At 38.8% G+C, this 22,229-nt stretch overlaps 3 protein-coding genes across 3 annotated transcripts; 1 reads left to right on the top strand and 2 right to left on the bottom strand.

The window, feature by feature from the left end:
• The first annotated feature begins 5,800 nt into the window (after window positions 1-5,800).
• LOC143632944 (exportin-2-like) lies at window positions 5,801-9,357 on the top strand. Its single transcript, XM_077101351.1, has 2 exons — window positions 5,801-8,706; window positions 9,129-9,357. The coding sequence occupies exon 1, from the start codon at window positions 5,801-5,803 to the stop codon at window positions 8,696-8,698; it is 2,898 nt and encodes a 965-aa protein (XP_076957466.1). The 3' UTR covers window positions 8,699-8,706; window positions 9,129-9,357.
• A 939-nt stretch (window positions 9,358-10,296) lies between these two features.
• Window positions 10,297-13,264, bottom strand: LOC143632909 (uncharacterized). Its single transcript, XM_077101317.1, has 3 exons — window positions 13,214-13,264; window positions 11,507-12,170; window positions 10,297-10,874 (listed from the first exon to the last, which is right to left on the bottom strand). The coding sequence occupies exon 2, from the start codon at window positions 12,136-12,138 to the stop codon at window positions 11,560-11,562; it is 579 nt and encodes a 192-aa protein (XP_076957432.1). The 5' UTR covers window positions 12,139-12,170; window positions 13,214-13,264; the 3' UTR covers window positions 10,297-10,874; window positions 11,507-11,559.
• LOC143632959 (uncharacterized) lies at window positions 10,403-10,816 on the bottom strand. Its single transcript, XM_077101363.1, has one exon. The coding sequence runs from the start codon at window positions 10,814-10,816 to the stop codon at window positions 10,403-10,405; it is 414 nt and encodes a 137-aa protein (XP_076957478.1).
• Window positions 13,265-22,229: the final 8,965 nt, after the last annotated feature.

Below are 22,229 nucleotides of genomic sequence, written 5' to 3'. Positions count from 1 at the left end.
GGCAAAATTGTTTTGACCCATACCCATTGATAGTTAGAATGAATGAGATGAGAGAATGTATAAAATCCACACTATGTTATAACTCACTTGACAAAATAGTTTTGACCCACCATGGATAGCTAGAATGAATGAGATGAGAGATTAGGAATTAGAATAAATGCAGGCTTGACAAATAAGCTTTAACATTTTCTTTTATTAATATTGTAAGATAGTTTTACTTTTACACAACTAATTTTATAAATGGAACTAAATTAACGTGTTTGAATGCTTTCTGCTAACAGCAAGGATTCTGAAATGTCAAACAAGTATAGAACATCTGATTATATGACTAACTATACGTATAATAGTTTGGGTTATATAAGTTTTAATTTTACATGAAAATATTGTTAAACAAATATATAAAATACCCATTTATTATTAAACAACAAGCTTATTCGGGTTTTTCGGGTTGACCGAAACGTAGAAATTAAACCCAAGAACCGACCCAAATTACTACGATTCGGGTTTGGGATAGTGTTTCTCCGGGTTCTGGTTAGTTCGGGTTCAGGTTTCATCAGGTCGAGTTTCAGGTAAAAGTGACAGACCTATATAGGATATAGGTATATCTTACCAACATCCTACCCCTCTCCATACCCACCAATAGTTTTGTTATAGGTTAGTTTTGTTACATGTGTTAGAAAATATGAAGTATACATATTGTTATGTCAATTTGTATCCAAAATATATCTGTTTACTCACATGTTATTTTGTATATTTTGTAGATGGGCTTGTTCGGTGATCAATGGACTTGGATGCAGGCGAGATGGCTTTGGGCATGTAGCAGTTTGGTTGTGGGCTTAAGGATTGTGGTTCGCTATCGATAAACATAAAAGAGACGACTTCATCTTCCAGACTTGATGATATGCGTTTAAAAGTTTCAGTCTCTCAACATTCAAGAAGTAATCTACATCAAATATACCATAGCGATCGTCAGCCGTTTGACATTCTGATTTTATATCAAAATTGTTGTCTATCATATAAGTCCAGGCCTCGTTTTGGTTTTACGATCTAGGGTTTGCAATTGTATTATTGATCGTCTTTCGTGTTCTTGAGCGATTATAATCATTCATCACAATGATGATTGATGTTGTTGTTTGTTAGCTGTTGCCTAGATCGTTTTTGTTGATTACATCTTCGGTTTGCTTTGAATAAAATATCTGTTTGTATTACGAGTTTATCCTTGCAAATAATAAGAAGATTTTAAGTTTGTGACAATATGAGAATGACAAGAAAGCAATTTTATACCACTTTAAGTGTTGAAGTAATTGTAAAACCAAACACGACTTTTAAACGATTATGATTTTTTCATTTTCTAATAATTTTTGTTAAAGTATACCACATGTCCATATATTCGAGTATTTTATTATCCTTAATTTGAGTATAATATTGCTATGGTTTCTTTTTTTTTATTATTGAAAAAAAAAATTAGCATGTTACATGATTACCAACGTCGTTGTTTCCCGTGATATCGCGCATACACTTTTCTTGTATAAATACAAAATGTATCATTTTCAAAGATATCTAACTGGCCATATAAGAAAATCACAATCCAAAATGTATAGTTGCTAGTTGACATACTTAACAGTTGCTTTGCCTAAGACATATGCATCATTAAATTAAAGATTATTATATAGTTGTAATAACAAGTGTATACGACTGGATCGCTACATAAATCAGCAGAATACAAAACGCGAAAAATCAGCTTAAACCGGCACATAACCGTATCAATTTGGACGTATACAAATTAATCTGCAGTATCATTATGTGGGGGCGTCGTATGATGCTGCGCTGTGCTCATCGCGAGAAGCCGGGGAACTCTCTTGGGTGGACTTCACGATGATAGTCAGTCTGAAGTTTTCTACTATGCCTTATTAGTTCAAAGACCGGGCTTGGGGGTTGGTCTCAGTGGTCAAAGAAAATGTACTAGTGTGCTGTCTTAACATGCAGAAATTGTATTAGACTGCTAGCTTTACCAGCGTTAGGAGAGTTAAAATACGGTACATGAGCGAAGTAGGATCCTCTTTTTTTGTAGCCTATCGACGATATTCTTTGGTTTGGTACATAACAATTTGCATAAGCAAAGTCGAATATTTGTTACAAATCTAGATCCTCCCGCACTCTCATCTCTAGTCTCTAGCTATCATCTTAGTATATTAGTCAAATATATCTTGTACTTTCTTGGGCCTAACTAAGAAAAGAGAACAAGAGAAGAAAAGCAAAAGCAAATACGACTTTCAGCCAGGCTGCTTCATTCAAGTCTAGGACTTAGGCAAGACTTATCAATCGAGTAGTTATAAAGCAGTTTAATCGCATTTAGCGTCTCTCACTTAGCTCTGATCTGGTGTCTTCGCTCACAGTCCAAGAAGAGTAGTCCTTTCATTGGCTAGGGGGATTACGCTTAATGGGATAGACCGATCATCGCTTCCTTCCTCTACTAGTTCTGGAGTCAAGCCAGCAAAGAAGTAGACTCTTTCCTTTTTCACTGGCTAGCATCATAGGGATATTCGACGTTTAATGAGATAGTATAGTTCTAGACTAAAGCTAGCAAAAAACAAGACTGAGGTCGATAGGGGCATTACTAGTAATTGCTAAGGTGCTTTATGAAGTATTAACCATGCTCATCTCCAGTCGCCTTTGTGATTTCATATACTATTCCCGTATGCCATATCTCTTATTCAATCTTGCTATACGTCCAAGCTCTCCCCCATCGGTAGTTGGAAGCAGAACTGAGACTGGCTGTGACTGAAGGAAAAGGGAGCTAGGTGTGATAGGAGGGCACGGTTAAACAGATAAGCGAAGGCTCTCTCTCGCTCTGTGGTCTTGTGTGAACTCCTTTCCGCCCATTATTGATCTTCACTCTAAGTGAGCAGGTCAAAGCAGTTGAGGTGATAGCAATAGTAAGCAGGGAAGCGGAAGCAAAAGGTCTTCAAAGAACTTTTGTGTAATAAAGCTTCTTGGTCTCATTTCATTGGTCTCTAAGGCAAAGTCTCGCTTAATCGTTCATCGATCTTTTTCTGTAAGGCCTCGGGCCCCACGAATTCCGATTTCTGTTTTTGTTTGTATTAAAGTGTTGGTAGCTTCTAGCCTCGAGCTGGAAAGTCTCATGGGGGTATTATAGATATAGCATAACTCTCTAAATGAGACTCAATCTATACAATCAATCAGTATGTGCAATATACCGGTCTTTGCGATATGCTCTTTCAAAAAGATCACAGATCTTCCCGCTTAGCTGCACTGCTCTCTGAGCTCTTTTGTCCGCTATCGCTTCCTCTAGTACTAGCTCTGATCTCTCTTCAGCAGTTGCAGTACGAGTCTTTCATTCATCTCCTGCCCTTTATAGTCGTAATCGCTAGAAACTCTATATCATTGGCAATTAATTGGCATTGACGTAATCTTTTTTCTCCTGTCGGAAAGGGGTCCTGTCGAAAGCAAGAAAAGGCATTGCAAATGGCGTGCCCTTACTCTAATTATAAATAAAGCTCTTTTGCGCTCTTGGCCAGGCCTGTAACAAGTATCTAAAAAATGTTTTCTTTTCGGCCGGTCAAAGCAATGACTTGAGTGAGTAAGGAAGTAGGACCTTTTTACCCCGGCTGTGAGTTGTTACTGACCCCTTTCTGTCTCTCCCCCGCGCTGTGAATGAAGTGAGTAATTCGTTGGTGCTTGCCCTTCAGTAAGTAGTTCGGATGGCTGGATACATGCTACGCTCTGCCACGCTTGCCTGACCGCGAGAAGCCTTAGGGTAAAATAATCTTTAACAGCAATTTGAGAGCATCTTTGGAATTGAAAGAAGGGGCTAACCTGACTTTCACTTTCAAAAAAAGAGAAAACTGGACTTGCACTTTAAGAAATGGAATTGCGATGAGCCAGAAGTTAGAATATCGCCTAACCACCTGTCTACGTCTCCCGTAGTTCCCCCCAGAAACATCTGTTTGCCTACTTCTACTCTGGCCGGGGGTAACAGTCTTTTTGAGAACCAAGTGGCCCTTGAGGAAGACCTTCAGAAAACCCCTCTAACTCGGGGAAAGGAATTCAAGCCCTTAAAATGAGTCAAGTCTTTGATAGGTACCAATAGTCTTTATGGCGTGCTTACCCCTTATGCAAAGCACCAATGACTTCGGTCTTCTGAAAGGGGCTTAGGGCATATCATCAAAGAAAGAATCCCGAGGAAGGGGGTGAAGCTGAGGTTAGAAAAGGTTTCTCCCGCTGTTGCTAGTTCTTCCGTTGTTGGTAGTTCCTCAAGTCGGGTGCCTACTACCGATAGCGTATGATACTCCTAGTTCAGCATAAAATTTCCACTTTTCAACATTAATCTCGCCAATTCGATCCTATACTTATAAACGGCTTGTTCAACGCGAAACTTCGTGATTAAATATCCAATCTTGTCATTTAGCAACTTTGTGACATTGAACAACTTTCGCTAATGAATTTGCAACAACTACATGATCATACAACCCTGTGTCTCGTGTTTGAACCACGGGTCGCATACAACATTGTGATTCCCCTTTAAAGCTTTTATCGCACTAGTTCGTTCCGACTCAAATTAACATGAAATTTAAATCATTTCATTTTCTCAATTACTGTGTAAACTATTTCTAACAATTGGGTGGTTTAAGCCTAACAAGTACGAGACAAAAGTTTATATAGATTCGTAATTTAGGTACATAAGTTATTCACTCGTTCTTGATATCTTGATTACTCGATCCCGCTCTTTGGCTACCTCAGGTGATGTTTATATTCGTGTCAGATGGTAATTCAATAAACGGGTTTAAGCACCCTATACATATAAGGTCATTTTGGCATATAACAAATTCTTCATAATAACCACAAAATTTTCACTGAAGCATTTCATCAAACCCCTTATGTGCATTTCAACTACAAAATCTCACATATGGTATAGTTTTTCTCATAACACAACCTTCTCATAATATTTTTATCATACATGAATCACATCATAACCAATTTTTCAATACCCGGTCATAACCAAACCTGGTTCCATACCCAAAAAGGGGTAGTAGAAAAACCCAATTTGATCCAACCACACCACACTAGAGGTGCACAAAAAACCCGAACCCAAAAGAAACCCAGAACTGGTTTTTTGGTTTTTAATACCCGAACCCGTACCCGACCCTACCAGTAGGGTATAGATAGGGTATGCATTTCACTACCAAAACCCGTACCCGATTTGTACCCGGTAATCCCGAAAACCGGAACTGGTTCCATACCAGAACCAGGTTTTTCTAACACCCGAAATCGTGTTTTTCAAATACCCGAAATTACCCGAAAAATACATTAAAAATACGCTAAAACACCCCTGAAAATTGTAACCACTTAAAAAAAATCCAATCTATATCCGAAAAAAACCCGGAAAAAACTCAAAAATAGGTTTTTTCAATACCTGAAAATAGGGTATTCAAATACCCGATTTTAGAATAACCAGTTCTATACCCGACCCGGACCCGAACCCGATACACAGGGTATGGCTTTTAGAGACGATGCCCGAACCCAAATCCAACCCGGGTATTGTCAATACCTGATTTTCCAATACCCGAAACCGGGTAGTAGAATAACCCGATTAATAACGGAAACATTTCTTATTGGGCTTGAGCCCATACCCTTTCACCCATCCCTCCTTTACCCTTATTTCAAATCCCACACACACACACTCTCTCTCTCCATTACTCCACCATTTCGTCGTTCTCACGCACACACAAACATACTTCCGATTTCACTCACAAACATCAAAACCCTAATTACAACCACCATGGACTGGAACGAACAAACCCTAAGCCTCCTCTCTCAAGCCTTCCTCAACACACTCTCACCTCTCCCCGAGCCCCGCCGCCAAGCCGAGAAACACCTCGCCGCCGCCGCCGACGCCGTCAACTACGCCCTCGTCGTCCTCCGCCTCGTCGCCGAGCCCAACGTTGACCAGCAGATCCGTCAATCCGCCGCCGTCAACTTCAAAAACCACGTCAAGTCACGCTGGATGACGTCATCACTCACTCCTATCACCGATTCCGAAAAGGTACAAATTAAAAACCTAATTGTTCCCGTTATGTTATCCTCCACTCCCAAAATACAGGCGCAGGTTAGCGAAGCCTTGGCCGTTATCGGAAACCACGATTTCCCCAAATTATGGCCCGAGCTTCTCCCGCAGCTTAAATCGAGCCTCGAGACGGCTTTGAATGCGAATGATATCGTTTCGGTTAACGGTATACTCACTACGGTTAATTCGTTGTTTAAGAAGTTTAGGTATCAGTATAAGAGTGATCCGATTTTGCTTGATTTGAAATATTGCTTGGATAACTTTGCCGCGCCGTTGTTGAGTACGGTCGAGAGTTTGTCGGTGAAGGTGAGTGCAGCGGGCGGGGACGTTGCGAGTTTGCGGTTGTTGATTGAGGCGCAAAGGCTTTGTTGTAGGATTTTTTACTCGTTGAACTTTTTGGATTTGCCGGAGTTTTTTGAGGATAATGCGGATAAGTGGATGAGTTGTTTTAAGGTTTATCTTGCGGGGTATCCGGTTGTTGAGGCGAGTGGTGCGGATGGGCTTGCCGTGGTGGATGAGTTGCGTGCGGCGGTTTGTGATAATATTAGTCATTATATGGAGAAGGAGGAGGAGTTGTTTCAGAGGTATTTGAGTGGGTTTGTGGAGGCGGTTTGGGGTTTACTTGTGGCGGCTTCGGAGAGTCCGAGCCGGGAACGGTTGACGGTGACTGGGATTAAGTTTTTGACGATTGTTAGCGCGAGTGTGCACCATGGTTTGTTTGCTGGAGATGAGATATTGCAGCAGATTACGCAGCGGATTGTGATTCCGAATGTGATGTTAAGGGATGAGGATGAGGAGTTGTTTGAGATGAATTATGTCGAGTTTATTAGGAGGGATATGGAAGGGAGTGATTTGGATACGAGAAGAAGGATTGCTTGTGAGCTTCTTAAGGGTATTGCTGGAAATTATAAAGATAAGATTACGCAACAGGTTTCGGCGCAGATTCAGACGTGCTTAGCATTGTTTAAACAAAACCCTGCTGCTAATTGGAAGTATAAAGATTGTGCTATTTACTTGGTTGTCTCTCTTGCAACCAAAAAGGCAGGCGGTACTTCAGTCTCGACTGATCTTGTTGATGTTGGAACTTTCTTTGAATCAGAAATTGTGCCTGAGTTAAAAGGTGCAGATGTGAATGATTTGCCAATGTTGAAAGCTGGTGCGTTGAAGTTCTTTACCATGTTTCGGGTTCTGATTCCTAAATCAGCTGCCTTGTCTTATGTTGGTGATGTGGTACGTTTTCTTACATCGGACAATAATGTGGTTCATTCTTATGCTGCTAGCTGTATTGAAAAGCTTTTGCTTGTCAAAGATAATGGTGTACAACCAAGATATACATCAATGGACATTGGTCCAATTCTGCTAGATTTGATGACAAATCTTTTTGGAGCATTGGGGAAACCTGAATCAGAGGAAAATCAGTATATCATGAGGTGCATCATGCGTGTCCTTCAGATTGCTGATATATCTCCTGAAGTAGCTTCACCTTGCATTACTGGGCTTACAACGGTTCTAAACCGGGTTTGTCAAAACCCTAAAAATCCTGTTTTTAACCATTGTTTATTTGAGGCTATTGCTACCCTTGTTAGAAGAGCGTGTGAAAAGAACCCGTCTCTTGTTCCTGCTTTTGAAGCGTGTCTGTTACCCAGCCTCCAGATGATTTTGGGTAAAGATGTATCAGAGTTTTTTCCATACGCCTTCCAGTTGTTAGCTCAACTTGTGGATCTGAACCAACCTCCGGTTCCGGACCATTACATGAAGATATTTGACATCCTGTTAACACCTGATTTGTGGGATAAGTCTGCAAACGTACCGGCTCTTGTTCGTCTGCTTCAATCGTTTCTGCAACAAGCTCCCAATGAGCTTAATCGTGATGGGAGATTAAGAAATGTTCTTGGAATATTCAACAAGCTCGTTAACAAACCAAGCACAGAGGAACACGGGTTTCATGTACTCAACCCAATTGTTGAAAATCTTGGATATGATGTCTTGAAGGAATACATGAGTCACATCTGGTCTTCTCTGTTTACACGCCTCCAGAACAGTAAAACACCAAGACTCGTCCGATGTCTCATTATACTCATGTCTCTCTTTCTGGTCAAGCATGGTATACAAGCTCTTATCGACTCTATTAACTCCGTTCAGGCGAATTTGTTTCACATGATTTTGGATCAGATTTGGATACCTAATCTTAAATCCATAACCGGGTATACAGAGGTCAAGCTGAGTGCAGTTGCATCAACTAAACTGCTTTGTGAATCACCTTTACTGTTGGATCCTGCAGCTGAACAGTTATGGGGTAAGTTGCTCGATAGTATTCTTACTCTTCTTTCACAGCCTGAAGAACAAAGAATTGAGGATGAACCTGAAGTTCCTGATTTTGGCGAAGCAACTGGTTATCAGGCTACTTTCGTTCGTCTTCACAATGCTGGTAAAAAGGAAGAAGACCCATTGAAGGATATTAAGGACCCAAAACAGTTTTTGGTTGCTTTATTGGCAAATCTTTCTACTCAGTCTCGTGGGAGATTCCCACCGGTTATAGCCAGATATGTTAGTCCTGCTAATCAAGCTGCACTTCTTCAGCTCTGCACCGCCTACAATCTTGCCATTGTTTGAAAACGGTCGTGTTTAGGTAACATACTCAATTCTTATCATCTGCTGTGGTTTTAGTTTGTTTTATTTGATATTTATTTTCACATGCTTGAAGTTTGTGATTTAACATGCAAATCCAACAACAATTAAACTAGTTATTGAAATTGACATATAACTTATGTTTAGAAAAGATTCATCCTGTTTGCCTGTGTAACTCAGATTAACGACAAATAGAGACCATATTAACATAACTGTGTAACATTAAAGTTGTTAATCTTAGTTTTTCTCATATTATTATGTTTAAAGATTGTTGGAGTTATTAAGGAGTTGAAAATGCACTATGCTTTAACGATAAATATTTATATATATAGTTATTAAAGTTCCACTAGAATATTTGCTGCAGTTGTTTTTTTTTTTTGGTTCAAGTGATTTGTTTTCTGATTTTGAGTGAAAGTTGGTGTAGGTGGTTCATGTGTCGTTCAACATTGGGGTCTCAGCATTGGAGTCGAGTCAGTTAAGTTTGGTGGGTTCAGGCAGGTCATGGCGTGGTTCGTTTTGCGGTTCGTGTTTCATACAGTTTTGAAGATGGCTGGCTATCAGGGTGATATTTTTTCGGCAAGAGGGTTTTTTTAGTATGTGTGTAGCAAGTTTGTGTTGTTTTTAAACAGAGTCATTGAGATATAATTGTTCTGAACATGAAGTTGTTAAAAAGATTTATGTCCCGTTTTGTGTCAAATATTATATACTGGGCGAATCTATTTCAAGTTTATCATTAAACCTGTTTAATCAATTTGTGTTTTACAATTGTATCTGCACTAATTTCTTATGGGTGATTACTAAAATTAATAGGCGAGTTAAGCCTAAGAGTGATTATGATTGATTTGATGAGGAGATAAGGTAATGCTAGGTATAAGAGAGTTGATACATCTCTGAATATACAACAATTGATCTATATCTATAGTCAAATACCAAGATACATAACACTTGATCTATAGTTGAGAAGAAACAACATCATTGAGCGCAACATGGCGAGCTCAACTTGGGACTCAGATGGACTAATCCCTCGTTTTTCATGCTTGAGCTTGATAACGGGTTCGTAGCTTTTAGTTTTGGTTGACCTATCCTGATAATAACCATTAAGTCAAACTTTGTTCACCTTATCTACCAAATTGCTAACTAAACATGTTAGATTCTTCGCATACGTTGCTTCAGTGTATCGCTAGTCTTTGATTAAACGCTGGGGCGAATTGTTATAATACTTTCACTCTCATTTTAAATCCCAAAACCAACAAAAATTGGACAAGAGTGTAGGCTTGCAGGTCAAAAGGTGACAAAGGTGGGGACTATGGTATCACTGGCATGGTGGTTCCAAGTCTTGTCTAGTGGGTGGCAAGACACACTCACAAGTCACAATCTAACATCATATACAAAATCTTTAATAGTTATAAATTATAATAGGCTCCTTGTAATTATGTCCCATGCCCCTTTTAGTATATTATTTTTTTACTTCAAATTTTCATTTGTTAATAACCTTTCATATATTTCAAATAAAACAAAGACCAAAGTGCATTACAAGAAAAAGATAATAATATTCCAGATAAACAAACTATTACATAATGGTTCACAACTATGCAAGACACCAAAACTATACACTGCTAGCTAGCAATTTCACAATGCACCTTTGTACACTACACGCTACAATCGTTTCGAACATACCTGCAACAATAACTAGATAAACATCCAACCAACGGTCCACCCGAGAAGCAAACCTGCGCCAACAAGCCCTAACCCAACAGCAAAAGCCACAGCATACATACCTAAATCATGCTTGCAACTAGGAACATGATTAATATGTTTCTCTTGTGTTCTTTTCTTGGCAGGCAACTTCCTGCATGCTTTTTTGCGTGGATAAGCTGGCAAAACGGGGGTAATCTTGTTGGTTTTGATTTGGTTATAAAGGTTCTCGAGTTGTAAAAGATACACCCATTGTTTATACGCGAATAATTGAGATGCTTGTTTGAATATTAGCTTCACAACATGTTCTTTCTCCTCGTATGCTTGTTTTGCGGCCTTTTCTGCTTCTCGTGCTTGTGTTTGAGAGTGGCAGAGCGCTTCTAGAAGCTTTTGTTTGCTCGGATCCATCTCTGGAGTTTTAGAACCTTCTTGAACTGTACTGTCGCCGCTCTCTGTGTTTACAGCACTGGTAAGAAAACATGATTAGTAAAAAAGTTATTTTGAGGTCTTAATGGTGTCATATACTGCAAATTTATAAAAAAAAATAAAATAATAATTTAAGTGCTTGCAAATCACAAACTTTTCACATAAAATAAAAAATTAAATATCTGCTTATGTGGGTTATATTCATATAACCCGTATGACTTTTGTAAATCACAAACTTTTCACATAAAATAAAATATCTGCTTATGCGGGTTATATTCATATAACCCATATGACTTTTGCAAATCACAAACTTTTCACATCTGTCACACCATACGTGCTGTATAAAGCAAACTTTTAAGCCACATGGCCCGTATGATTTCTGACCAAACACACCACATTTGCACTAGTCAGTTTCATTTCCGCCCTATCATACAGTTCGCATGATTTGGAGAAACTGGAGGCCCGTCTAACTTATCAGTGGTGTATGGATAGTATGTCGGTGGTGTGCGTATAGCTGTTCTCATTAACATTTGAAGGCAAATGTGAACCGATGACTTTAGAAGTCAGCGTATACCCAACTAGCCTAAAATATTTAATGTTTCACAAAATCAAAGTTAATGATGTACAAAGAAGTCAAACATGATCCGGTTGACTTTAAAATTAAAAGCATACCTGACTGGCCCTGAACTTGCATTTGGGCTAGCTGCTTTCTGTTTATCTTGTGATCAATCATCACCATACGGGTCCCTCTTGAAACTTGCGTTTCGAGGCGACGGTAAATCACAATTCTCAAAGAAATCATGTGACCTCTGTGCCACAAAGGATGCCAGGTCATCTTTATCAGCCATTCGCCACCATGGCACCTCGTTATTCTTCTCACTCTCCATCCAATGAGGAAAACCGGAGTCCAAACTAAACTCATCCACTTCTTTATAAACAGAATCCATCTCCACAAACTCGTATGACTCTTCTTCTCCTAAACAGTCAACCTTGACAGTTGACAGACAATCCGTCTCCTCCGTGTTGACTTTTTCGTTACTCAAACCGCTTTGGTGTAAATAGTTAGGCTGCAACTGAAGCCACCATCTTGAATCTGGAGAGAGATTCGAGTACAACGAGTTGGCGGTTGGAGGGGCAAAATCGGTAACTCCATTTGTCGGAGGTCTCGTGTCGACTTGTTTAGACATTGATGATGATGATGATGGCGGAACACATGCTAATTTGGGAGCTCTTTTTGCATCCTCTTGAACAAAATAACGGTTTGCGGTTCGTTGCCACGCGGCTCGGGCTTCTGCTGCAGCCATTACTCTTTTATTCCATCAACAACTGATAATTGCTTTCAAAAACACATAATTTTATAAAACTGTCAGTAATAAAATCAATAACAGAACAATTACAAAAGAAACGTGAAACACGCAAAGGCCTCAAATCAACAACAACCGTACCAGGTAAAACCCACTAATAGCAAAAAGCTATTTGTGGGGTCAGGGTAGGATGGGATGCAGGCAAACCGTACGCATAATAGAAATGTACCAACAAAAATGGTGAAGAGTGGCATCGTAAAATCGAAACATGTATTATATCATAAAACAACATACATACATACATACATACATACATACATACATACATACATACATACATACATACATAAAAGTAGGACGGCGTCACGACAATCAAATGCAAAATAGAACTAAAACGTAGGAGAATCTAGGCTCATCCCAAGTCAATTTGGGTCTGCCTCTACTCCTCTTCCTGTTCCTCCCCTCCTTCCATAGAGGGTTGGTTTCCACTACTCTAACCGGCGTCGTTGTTGGCCTTCTCTTCACATACCCATACCATCTCAATCCACCCTCCTTTATCTTATCTAGCATACTAGCCACTCCTAACTGTTCCCTAAAAATTTGTTTCTTATCCGGTCTAGCTGCAATTCTGCAACCTATTAAATTTGATTTTTGTTTTTGTCGGAACCACCTATCGCATGATAATTCCTTATGAAAACACAAAATTAGTTCTGCTTTAAAAGGTAATTAAAAAAACCCTATATCATACTGAGCTAATTAAACCCTAAACAACAAGATCTGTAATCATAAGAAACTTCAAGCCTTAGATTGATGATTAAACAAATATCTGTAACAAATTATTGACTTAACAAATATTTGTAACAAACTATTGATTTAACAAACTATTGAGTTAACAAATATCTGTAACAAAGTATGGATCTAACAAATATCTGACTGTAACAAACTATTGGGCTAACAAATATTTGTGACAAACTATTAATATTAATTGATGGAGTGATAGACGAGCAATACTGGAAAATAAAATATCTGAAGATCAAAGAGAAGGAAGAAAGTGGAAGTAAAGAAAGAATCTTACAAGGGATTGATTGGAAAGAAAGTTGTGTATGACTGCGAAACTAATTAAGATGGTGGATTCAATCTTGTTGCCTTCGATAACTTACAAAACAGACGTAAGTTTTTTTGTCCCTGTAGTCAAATCCATAGTTTTTTACTTTTTTAATTTATATTTTTTTATTGGTATTTATGTTATTTATTTTAACTCCTACTTGTTGCCTAGTTGAGTTTACGGGTGTTTATCGAATCGAATAACGAATTTTCAAGTTAAATCGAATCGAATAATCCGAATAATTGTTTTTTTTCCGGTATTCGTATTCGATTAGCAGTTGAACTATTCGATTCGTAATCGTATTATATGCCCAATTCGAAATTCGATTCGAATTTGTATTTGAAATTCGAATTCGAATAAGTTTGATTTTAATTCGAATAAATACAATCTAACTCAAGTTTACCTATGCCAAAAATTCGAAAACTATAATCATAATTGCAAAGGAAACATATAAATTTAAAGTAACTATAATACCACGTGATAATAAATTAAAAACTAAACTACAAATAGTATAAATTTAAAATATTCAAAACGAGAAGTAAATAACACCCATATTAGTATAGTCTAGGAAAAAATAATATGACATATTGGGTCTAGTAATTTGTAATGGACATTAATTATTTATGGATTTGACACCAAAAAAAATATTATATATATATACATATATGTATATATATATATATATATATACAAATAAAAATATATTATATATTGGGTTTAATAATTTGAATTCGAATTTTGAATCGAATCGAATAATAAATCATAAATTCGTATTCGATTAATATACTCGAATACGAATCGAATTCGAATTTTTTAAAATCGAATTCGAATCTTAATAATCGAATTCGAATCGAATTTCGAATGTTTCGAATGTGAATCGAAATCTGAACACCCCTAGTTGAGTTATTGAAAGGCTTGGGTTTTTGTTTGGGATTGCTTATTTTCACCAAATTATTTTTCACCAACTTATAATTTATTAACTTTTTGAAAAGGAATAAGGTGTTTGGGATTCCTTTTAATGTGAGAGAGAAAAAGTTAATAAGTTACAATTTTGTAACTTATTAACTTAATAAAAAGTTATAAGGAGGTAAACTAAGAAATCCCAAACACCCCTTTAATTGAGACTGAAGTTTGATTCCCACTTATGTTACTTTAGGTAGATATTGGTAATGAATGATTTGAGCTAGACCTTGCTAGGTTTTCAGTTCGGATCCCGAGCCCACCCGGGTTTTCGTCCCACTGTGTAGGAATGAGCAAATTCGGTATTGGTACCGATTGGTACCGGTAACAAAGTTTTGCAACGGTCTCATCTCTGCCACTGCGTGTTACGCCAGAGAGTTCTGCTCTTGTGGTGGCACAACGACTGTCAATGGCAGCCGGCGATATGGTTTCGTGAGGGAACGCCCAAGCCAAACTCTGAACCTAACGTGGGCCCAGTCAAGACAACATAGTCTCGTTAGAGTGGAACAATGGGCTCTCCAAATTAAAGAGTGCAATGACCTAAACACAGAAAAGAGAGTCACCGTTTAGAAAATGTTAAAATTTATGTTATTTATCATTATCTTTTTTCTTTTCATTTACTCTAGTGGCACCATGTCGTTTGTTTGTTCTTTTTCCGTACACTTAATAATCAACAAGCCCATAGAGTCACCAATAAATTATGAAACTTTTACCGTGTTGGGCTTGTCGTTTAATATGGGTTTTGTGTGGCGATTCATAAATTAAAATAAACTTTTATTTAATTATTTATATGAGCTATGTTGGAACCTATTCCGAGTAAACGGGGAAAGTTCCTAACAACCATAAGAATGGAGATCAAAGAGTAGTGAAGAGTGAAGGTGCTTTGTATTGATTATGTATATCCCTTAAAATGTCTATCCTCTCTCTATTTATAGAAGAGAGTATTTATACATATGGTCTAATGGTTTATGTCTTCCGGCCGAGTCCTTTGGTCCGATCCTCTTTCCCTTAGGCTTTGTCCATCCGAAGATCTTTATCTTCTGGTTAGTGCCTCCTATCTCGGGTCATGTGTGCCTCGGGCCACCCACTAGATCAGACGTGCTATATGGAGTTTCCCCCGCAAATGGTTTCCCTCCAAGCCGTCTTCTAGAATATCTTGTGCTATTGGGCTTGCTTTTATTGGGCCTTGCTCGGATTATTGGGCTAGGGCCTGCCCATAAGGCCACCTTATAGGTAGGCTCTTCAAGTCCCCCAGTCTATTGCTTTTGTTATTTATGATAAGGGTAATAGACTTAATAACTATTATCGCTCGTGCACTTTCTTCTTTTTGGACTTTTGGTACCTGGCCCATTGTGTATTCCTTTTCTCCCTTAACCCTTGGGCCTTCTTTCTTACTTAATGGATTTTAGTATCTCCGGAGCCTTTCCGAGGTAGGCTCTTCAAGTCCCCCGGTCCATTGTGCTCGTTATTTATGACGAGTACAATGGACTCACAGCAAGTCCCTATTCTTCCTCTATCGTGACCTCTTATGTGCTCTTCCTTATTCTCCGATTGACCTTTATATGGTCGGGGGGTATCTTTGACACCAAAAGAATATCCATAGAACTATTATATGTTGGTTCTTGTCCTACGAGCTTTCCTTTGGGCCATTGTTCTCTTTAACTTAGGCCCCATCCATTCTAGCAACATGTGTTATTCTAATCCTTTCTTTTGGGTTAATATCACCACTTGTTTAGATTGATCGGACAGGCCCTTAATCCTTCTGGAACCTTTGATTTCACTTAGTTACTTTGGGAGGTCTTTTGGTTACTCTCTTTTAGGTTTCCTTTTGTAGGGTAGCTTTATCAGGTCTCCCTCTTCGGTGGTAAAGGTGATGAACCAACTTGGACTTTTCATTGACTTAAATTATCCAATCCCCCTTTTATCTTTTCAGCCCATGGTCAGGTCTATACCTAAACTGGTGACAGTTCTGAAAAAGCTTCTCACGCTCCCCCAAAGATGTGATGACACCTTTCGACTCGCCAGCCTTTCTCATAACTGCTTGTTCCCTTTTCTTACTTTCAAAGTTGCATTTTCTATCTCCTTCTTATCTGGTTGGTAGGATGTTTGATTAGAGTAACTAGAACTCCCTAAGTATTTTGGTTTCTATAGGGCTTTCCTGACTTGGACCTCATCATGGGACGGAGACCTATTTTCACGGCAGGATTTGCAAGTCCCCCTAGTCCTTATTTTGATATGGACAAGAAACTAATGTAGTCCTAGCTCATCTATCACATACGGGATAGGTTCATCCCTTTTAAAACCACTTCTTGGACCAATTTCGGGCAAGATCCTCTTTTGATATTTTGGTTGAGGTAGATGATACTTTGTTCACATGATCTTGATCCAATTCTCTTGATAATTTAAATCTACGTCAATAGAAACACGCGGTCCTTCTTCTATTTTGACTTTTCAAATTTGGTCCTAGTATAGTCGAGATGGAGAAGTCATGGATGAGACAAAGATTACGCATCTCTAAAATCATCCCCATACAATGGGCCCGATCTTGGAGTTACCTCTTCAAGTCCCCCAGTCCCTTATGCTAATTATTTATGATTGGGATAAGTGACTTTTGAGCCCAAGTTTCTTTATCATAACCAACACAATGCTAAGCTTTCTTTCTTGGGTTACTATGTTGCTTGCACATAATCTCTTTCTTCTTGTTGAATAACCCTACCAAAGTTGTTAGTAACTGATTAACAGGCTCTAATAATGATTATGCTATTCTTGCTTTATTAGTATTGGACATAGAAACTAAGGCATAGACAATTTCCGATGTGATAATAAATGATGAAAATGTATCAAACCACTAGCATTAATCATGGTGATTTTAATTCTTTCTATATGTTTCTTCTACAAGTTCTTGTTAAGATGAATGAATCACGTTAAAGATGTGAGTGGATATTGCATTTCGACTCAACAGTGCATTTGAGCATATTTCGGGTTATACCTCCTGCTTTGGGGGGGGGGGGTTGTAAGTTTCAAACCTTTTAGAATGAGCTATTTTCCTCTGAGGAAATTATAATTACCGGGCCTCGTGCATAAGGCTATTTTCCTCGAGGGAAATTACTAGTATTAAACCTTATAGATGGGGCTATTTTGTATATGGATCCAAGCCCCTCAGCCGGGCCTTCCTTTCACACTCGTGAAGGAGAATTTATGTCATTTTCCCATTATGGAAAATTACATGTATTATGCCTCTTAAAGAAGGCTTTATTCCGTTTTTGGGAAATTATAAGTATTGTGCCTCTTAAAGAGGGCTTTATCCCACATGGGGGAATTTAAAGAGGGCTTTATCCCACATGGAGGAATTATAAGTATTTTGCCTCTTAAAGAGGGCTTTATCCCACATGAAGGAATTATAAGTATTATGCCTCTTAAAGAGGGCGTTATCCCACATAGGGGAATTATAAGTATTATGCCTCTTAAAGAGGGCTTTAACCCACATGGAGGAATTATAAGTATTATGGCTCTTAAAGCGGGCTTTATCCCACATGGTATTATGCCTCTTAAAGAGGGCTTTATCCCACATGGGGGAATTATAAGTAGTGTGCCTCTTAAAGATGACTTTATCCCACATGGGGGAATTATAAGTATTATGCCTCTTAAAGAGGGCTTTATCCCACATGGGAGAATTATAAGCAATGATCGACCAATTATATTTGTTATAAAAGCATATTTTTAATGCATGTTAGGAGTCTTACACATGAAGGATGATGAAAGGGGCTGATGGAAGAGGCTAATAGGAGGGGACCACTCCCTTATGATAAAAGTTGATATGGATATGGAAGTTTCTTCCCCTTGAAAATTCTTGGAATGTAAGGTGCTGTTACAGAAGGCTTTTTTCCTTCCATAGAGACTTTGTCACTCTTTGAAATGAGACTTTTCTTCATTAAAAGGATAACTCTTGAAACATGAGGTGTTGCTGTAGGAGGCTTTCATTCTTCTTGGAAGAGACTTTCCAACACCTCCTTCATTGGAAAGGGACTAGTTTTCTTGGAAGTCTCTTTAAGATGGCGATTTCTTTATGAGATACATCTTTATGCATAAAAGCTGATGAATGGGGTCCCCCTTGCTGTAGTAAAAAGACTTTAATGAAGAAAACCCACGACAAAATGGTGCAATGTCAAATTAGTCCCCCGGCTCCATGTTGGTGTAGGGATGGGGTTTCTTCTGCATGGGATTGGCCTTTCACGTGTGTCATCCCCTAGACAGGGATTTCTCTTCTTTCTAGAAACCTATTGTAGTATGGGATGGTATGATGTAGCAAGGACATTTGACAGAAAGAAGTACCTTTGAACATTCATCCCTTGGAGGGAGATTCTTCTCCTTCGGATAAAATTCTTGTAATGCAAAAAGTTGTTATAGAAGTCTCTCCTTCCTTACGGAAGGAACTTTTCAAATACTTCATTCATTAGAAAGGGATTATTCTTCTTGAAAAAGAAAATCTGGAGGAGGTTATTTTCCTCTGCAGTTAACTCTTGCCCAAATGATATTTTTTCTTCGTGGAAGGAGGTTTTAAACACCTCATCCCTTGGAAAGGGAATCTGCTTCTTTGAAAAAGATTCTTGTAATATGGAAAGGGGCTTTAGTACGAAAGGGGCTTCAGTACGGATTGTCTGGGGAATGTTTAGTAAAGGACCTCGTTTTGAAGGTATTATTTTGTAAGAGGCTTTGTTCCAAAGGTATGTTTCAGTAAGGGGCTTCGTTCTAGGGAGATTTTTTAGTGAATGACCTCGTTCTCAATGAATTATCTTTTACGGAGGTTTGTTCCAGAGAGATGGTTTAGTAGGGGAGGGAGGGGGCGTTCAGGAGAGATTGTTCAGTAATGCAAAAAGTTTAGTAGGGGGCTTCATTCTGAAGGAAATGTTAAGTAGGGAGCTTCCTTCTGAAGGAATTGTTAAGTAGGGAACTTCATTCTGAAGGAATTGTTTATCAGGGGACTCATTCTGAGGGGATTATTTAGTAAGGGGCTTTATTATCCGAGTATTAGTCAACAAGTGACTCGTTGTGGACTTGACCCGGAAGGGACTCCTTGAGAGATGTGTCACTTTAAAGACTTTCTTTATAACATATAGTACAAAAGCAACATTTAAATAATGTAGAATACATACATATATGGTCACTTCACCCTTTTTTTAAAAGAATATTGCATGTGGGCATGTATGGTCACATCCCTTTTTTTTTAAAAAAAGAATGGTGCATGTGGGCATGTATGGTCACATCACCTTTTTAAAAGCACCATTCCACATCACTTTTCCCTACTTTGGAAAACATGAAGCTTATGTTTGGAGAGTCAAACACACATGCTTGAAGCTTGTACCATCCATATAACTATGTCTCACTTTTTTATGACAAATCAATATTAAATTACTATCTTTATAAAATTTCTTTACCATCCATGTGACTATTTCTTTTATTTTTTATTTTTAGATTTGTTTTGCTTTCTTATATGAATTCATATTTTGATGTTTTGGTGGAACTTCAAGCTTTAATGATGATATAAACCAATTCTTACAACCTATATGGTGTGCTAAAGAAGTGTGAACCTGACGCAGAGGACAAACCGGATTATTTTCATTAGTAATGGAGGTGTCGACGAGATCTCCGGAGTCAACCGTAATATATTGTCAAGATTTTGATGTTCCACTGGATGGGGGTTCCCCTAGAAGATTAGCTATTCGGAGCTAAATAGGCTTGACCATGTGCGGAGGGGGCTCCAAATTGAGATGAAAGGGCCTCGAACCTGAACAGAAGGGGCATAAAACTGAGCTGCCTCGTCCCCCCATTTTACTGAACCATGTGTAGACCTAAATAGGGTGTAAACGTTTGCAATTTTCTTCCCGCTTTTGATCTTCGATGCATTCTAAACGCCTCTGTGAGTTCGTATGAACTCCGCGGTTATCTTGGGCCTTTCGGCCGTAACGTCTTCAACCTCCATATCGCCTTCATTTTCAAACAAAACTGGTCCACCGGTGTTTTTTATATCTTCCCGGTATGGATGTGCACTTGTGGGCACTATGGACTTAGTGACGGTGCTGGTTCCGATGGAACCGGGGGCGGCGGTTGCGGTGGTCTGTTGCCGAAATGGTTGAAATTAGTACCAGAAAATGAGCATGTGCCTTATTGGCTGAAAGCAGTCGTCGTGCCCGACTTTTCAAGATTCGTCGGAGGATATTTCAAGATTCTTGATTTCATGGAATATTAGGAAGAGTCGGGAAAATGATTCCGGCGTCGCAAATGACTTCGGAAATCCTGAACAAGGTTGGTGCTTGTTTACCGAAACAGTGGACGGACAAAGCCAAACCTTTTTCCGGTGAGACAACGGTGGTGGCGGTGGATTTGATCGACCATTCTTCTAGAGGTTTGATGAGACCCGTGATCAAGAGGTCCCACGGATGGCGCCAATGTTGGAACCTATTCCGAGTAAACGGGGAAAGTTCTTAACAACCATAAGAATGGAGATCAAAGAGTAGTGAATAGTGAAAGTGTTTTGTATTGATTATGTATATCCCTTACAATGTCTATCCTCTCTCTATTTATAGAAGAGAGTGTTTATACATATGGTCTAATGGTTTATGTCTTCCGGCCGAGTTCTTTGGTCCGATCCTCTTTCCCTTAGGCTTTGTCTGTCCGAAGATCTTTATCTCCTGGTTATTGCCTCCTATCCCGGGTCATGCGTGCCTCGGGCCACCCACTAGATCAGACGTGCTATATGGAGTTTCCCCCGCAAATTGTTTCCCTCCAAGCCGTCTTCTAGAATATCTTGTGCTATTGGGCTTGCTTTCATTGGGCCTTGCTCGGATTATTGGGCTAGGGCTTGCCCATAAGGCCACCTTATGGGTAGGCTCTTCAAGTCCCCCAGTCTATTGCATTTGTTATTTATGATAAGGGTAATAGACTTAATAACTATTGTCGCTCGTGTCTTTCTTCACTTTCTTCTTTTTGGGCTTTTGATACATGGCCCATTGTGTATTCCTTTTCTCCCTTCAGCCTTGGGCCTTCTTTCTTACTTAATGGATTTTAGTACCTCCGGAGCCTTTCCGAGGTAGGCTCTTCAAGCTATGATTATTTTATAAAGGGGCAGCGACGCAGCTTATTGCCCGCTTACCTGCCTTTTTATATAATTGGATCCTCTCTATTATAATTAGATCATTTTATTATAATATACTCAATGTGACATATAAGTTGTTTACGCTTTTTTGTTTCTTTTATTATATTGTTAAAAACGGCTTCTGGTTATAGGACTCTTCGCATCACATCATCCTTGCTCCATCTCCTAGGTGGTAGCCGCATGTGGGAAAGGCAGCATTGAGACATGCACATCCTTCGAATTTCATTCGTGGCTATGTACAGACTACGTGTGACTTTAATTTTTATTTCTTCTCACACAATTACTGTTACTATTACTATTACTATTACTAATAATAACAAATAAGAAATTTGGTGTCGCAGAGCCGTCATTGGGCCACTTTACGGCACCCTATTGGTTCTTGCTATTTTGCTTTCTTTCTTTCTTTTTTGTTTTAGTCTCGATACCATAACGAACGTAACGAAAACTGACTGGATACCAATGTTTTTTTAGTTCCGGTACAATAACGAACGCGACGGACACTGACCGAATTCGCGTAGACTTTTTGCCTTTTGCTTTAATTTCATGACTGAAACGAACATAGCGAAAACTAGCTGAATGCCAATTTATTTTTTTGTTTTTTTAGTTTTGACACCGCAACGAAAGTGACGGAAACCGGCCGAATTTGCATATACTCGCCGCCTCAATGCTGCTGATCAAGAACGCTCAAGTTTTACCAACGTTCGAGTTTTATCAACCGACGTTACTTCATTGATCCACCTCAATTTTATTTTATTTTTTGTTTTATTTATGGTTTTAGTTCCAGTACCATAACGCCGGTAACCGGATCGACCGAATTCACGTGGGCTTACTGTTTCAACGCCCGATACCGACAATATTTCCGAAATTTTACCA

The sequence above is a fragment of the Bidens hawaiensis genome, unplaced genomic scaffold, assembly GCF_021521415.1.
Source record: "Bidens hawaiensis isolate Kalapana, Puna unplaced genomic scaffold, B.hawaiensis_p1.1 tig00006555_1, whole genome shotgun sequence".
Taxonomy (NCBI): domain Eukaryota; kingdom Viridiplantae; phylum Streptophyta; class Magnoliopsida; order Asterales; family Asteraceae; genus Bidens; species Bidens hawaiensis.
This window is presented reverse-complemented; position numbering and strand designations above follow the sequence as displayed.

What these genes read in the sequence shown, in the direction of transcription:
- LOC143632944 (XM_077101351.1), top strand. Translation starts at nt 5,801, where the DNA reads ATGGACTGGAACGAACAAACCCTAAGCCTCCTCTCTCAAGCCTTCCTC.
- LOC143632959 (XM_077101363.1), bottom strand. Translation starts at nt 10,816, where the DNA reads ATGGATCCGAGCAAACAAAAGCTTCTAGAAGCGCTCTGCCACTCTCAA.
- LOC143632909 (XM_077101317.1), bottom strand. Translation starts at nt 12,138, where the DNA reads ATGGCTGCAGCAGAAGCCCGAGCCGCGTGGCAACGAACCGCAAACCGT.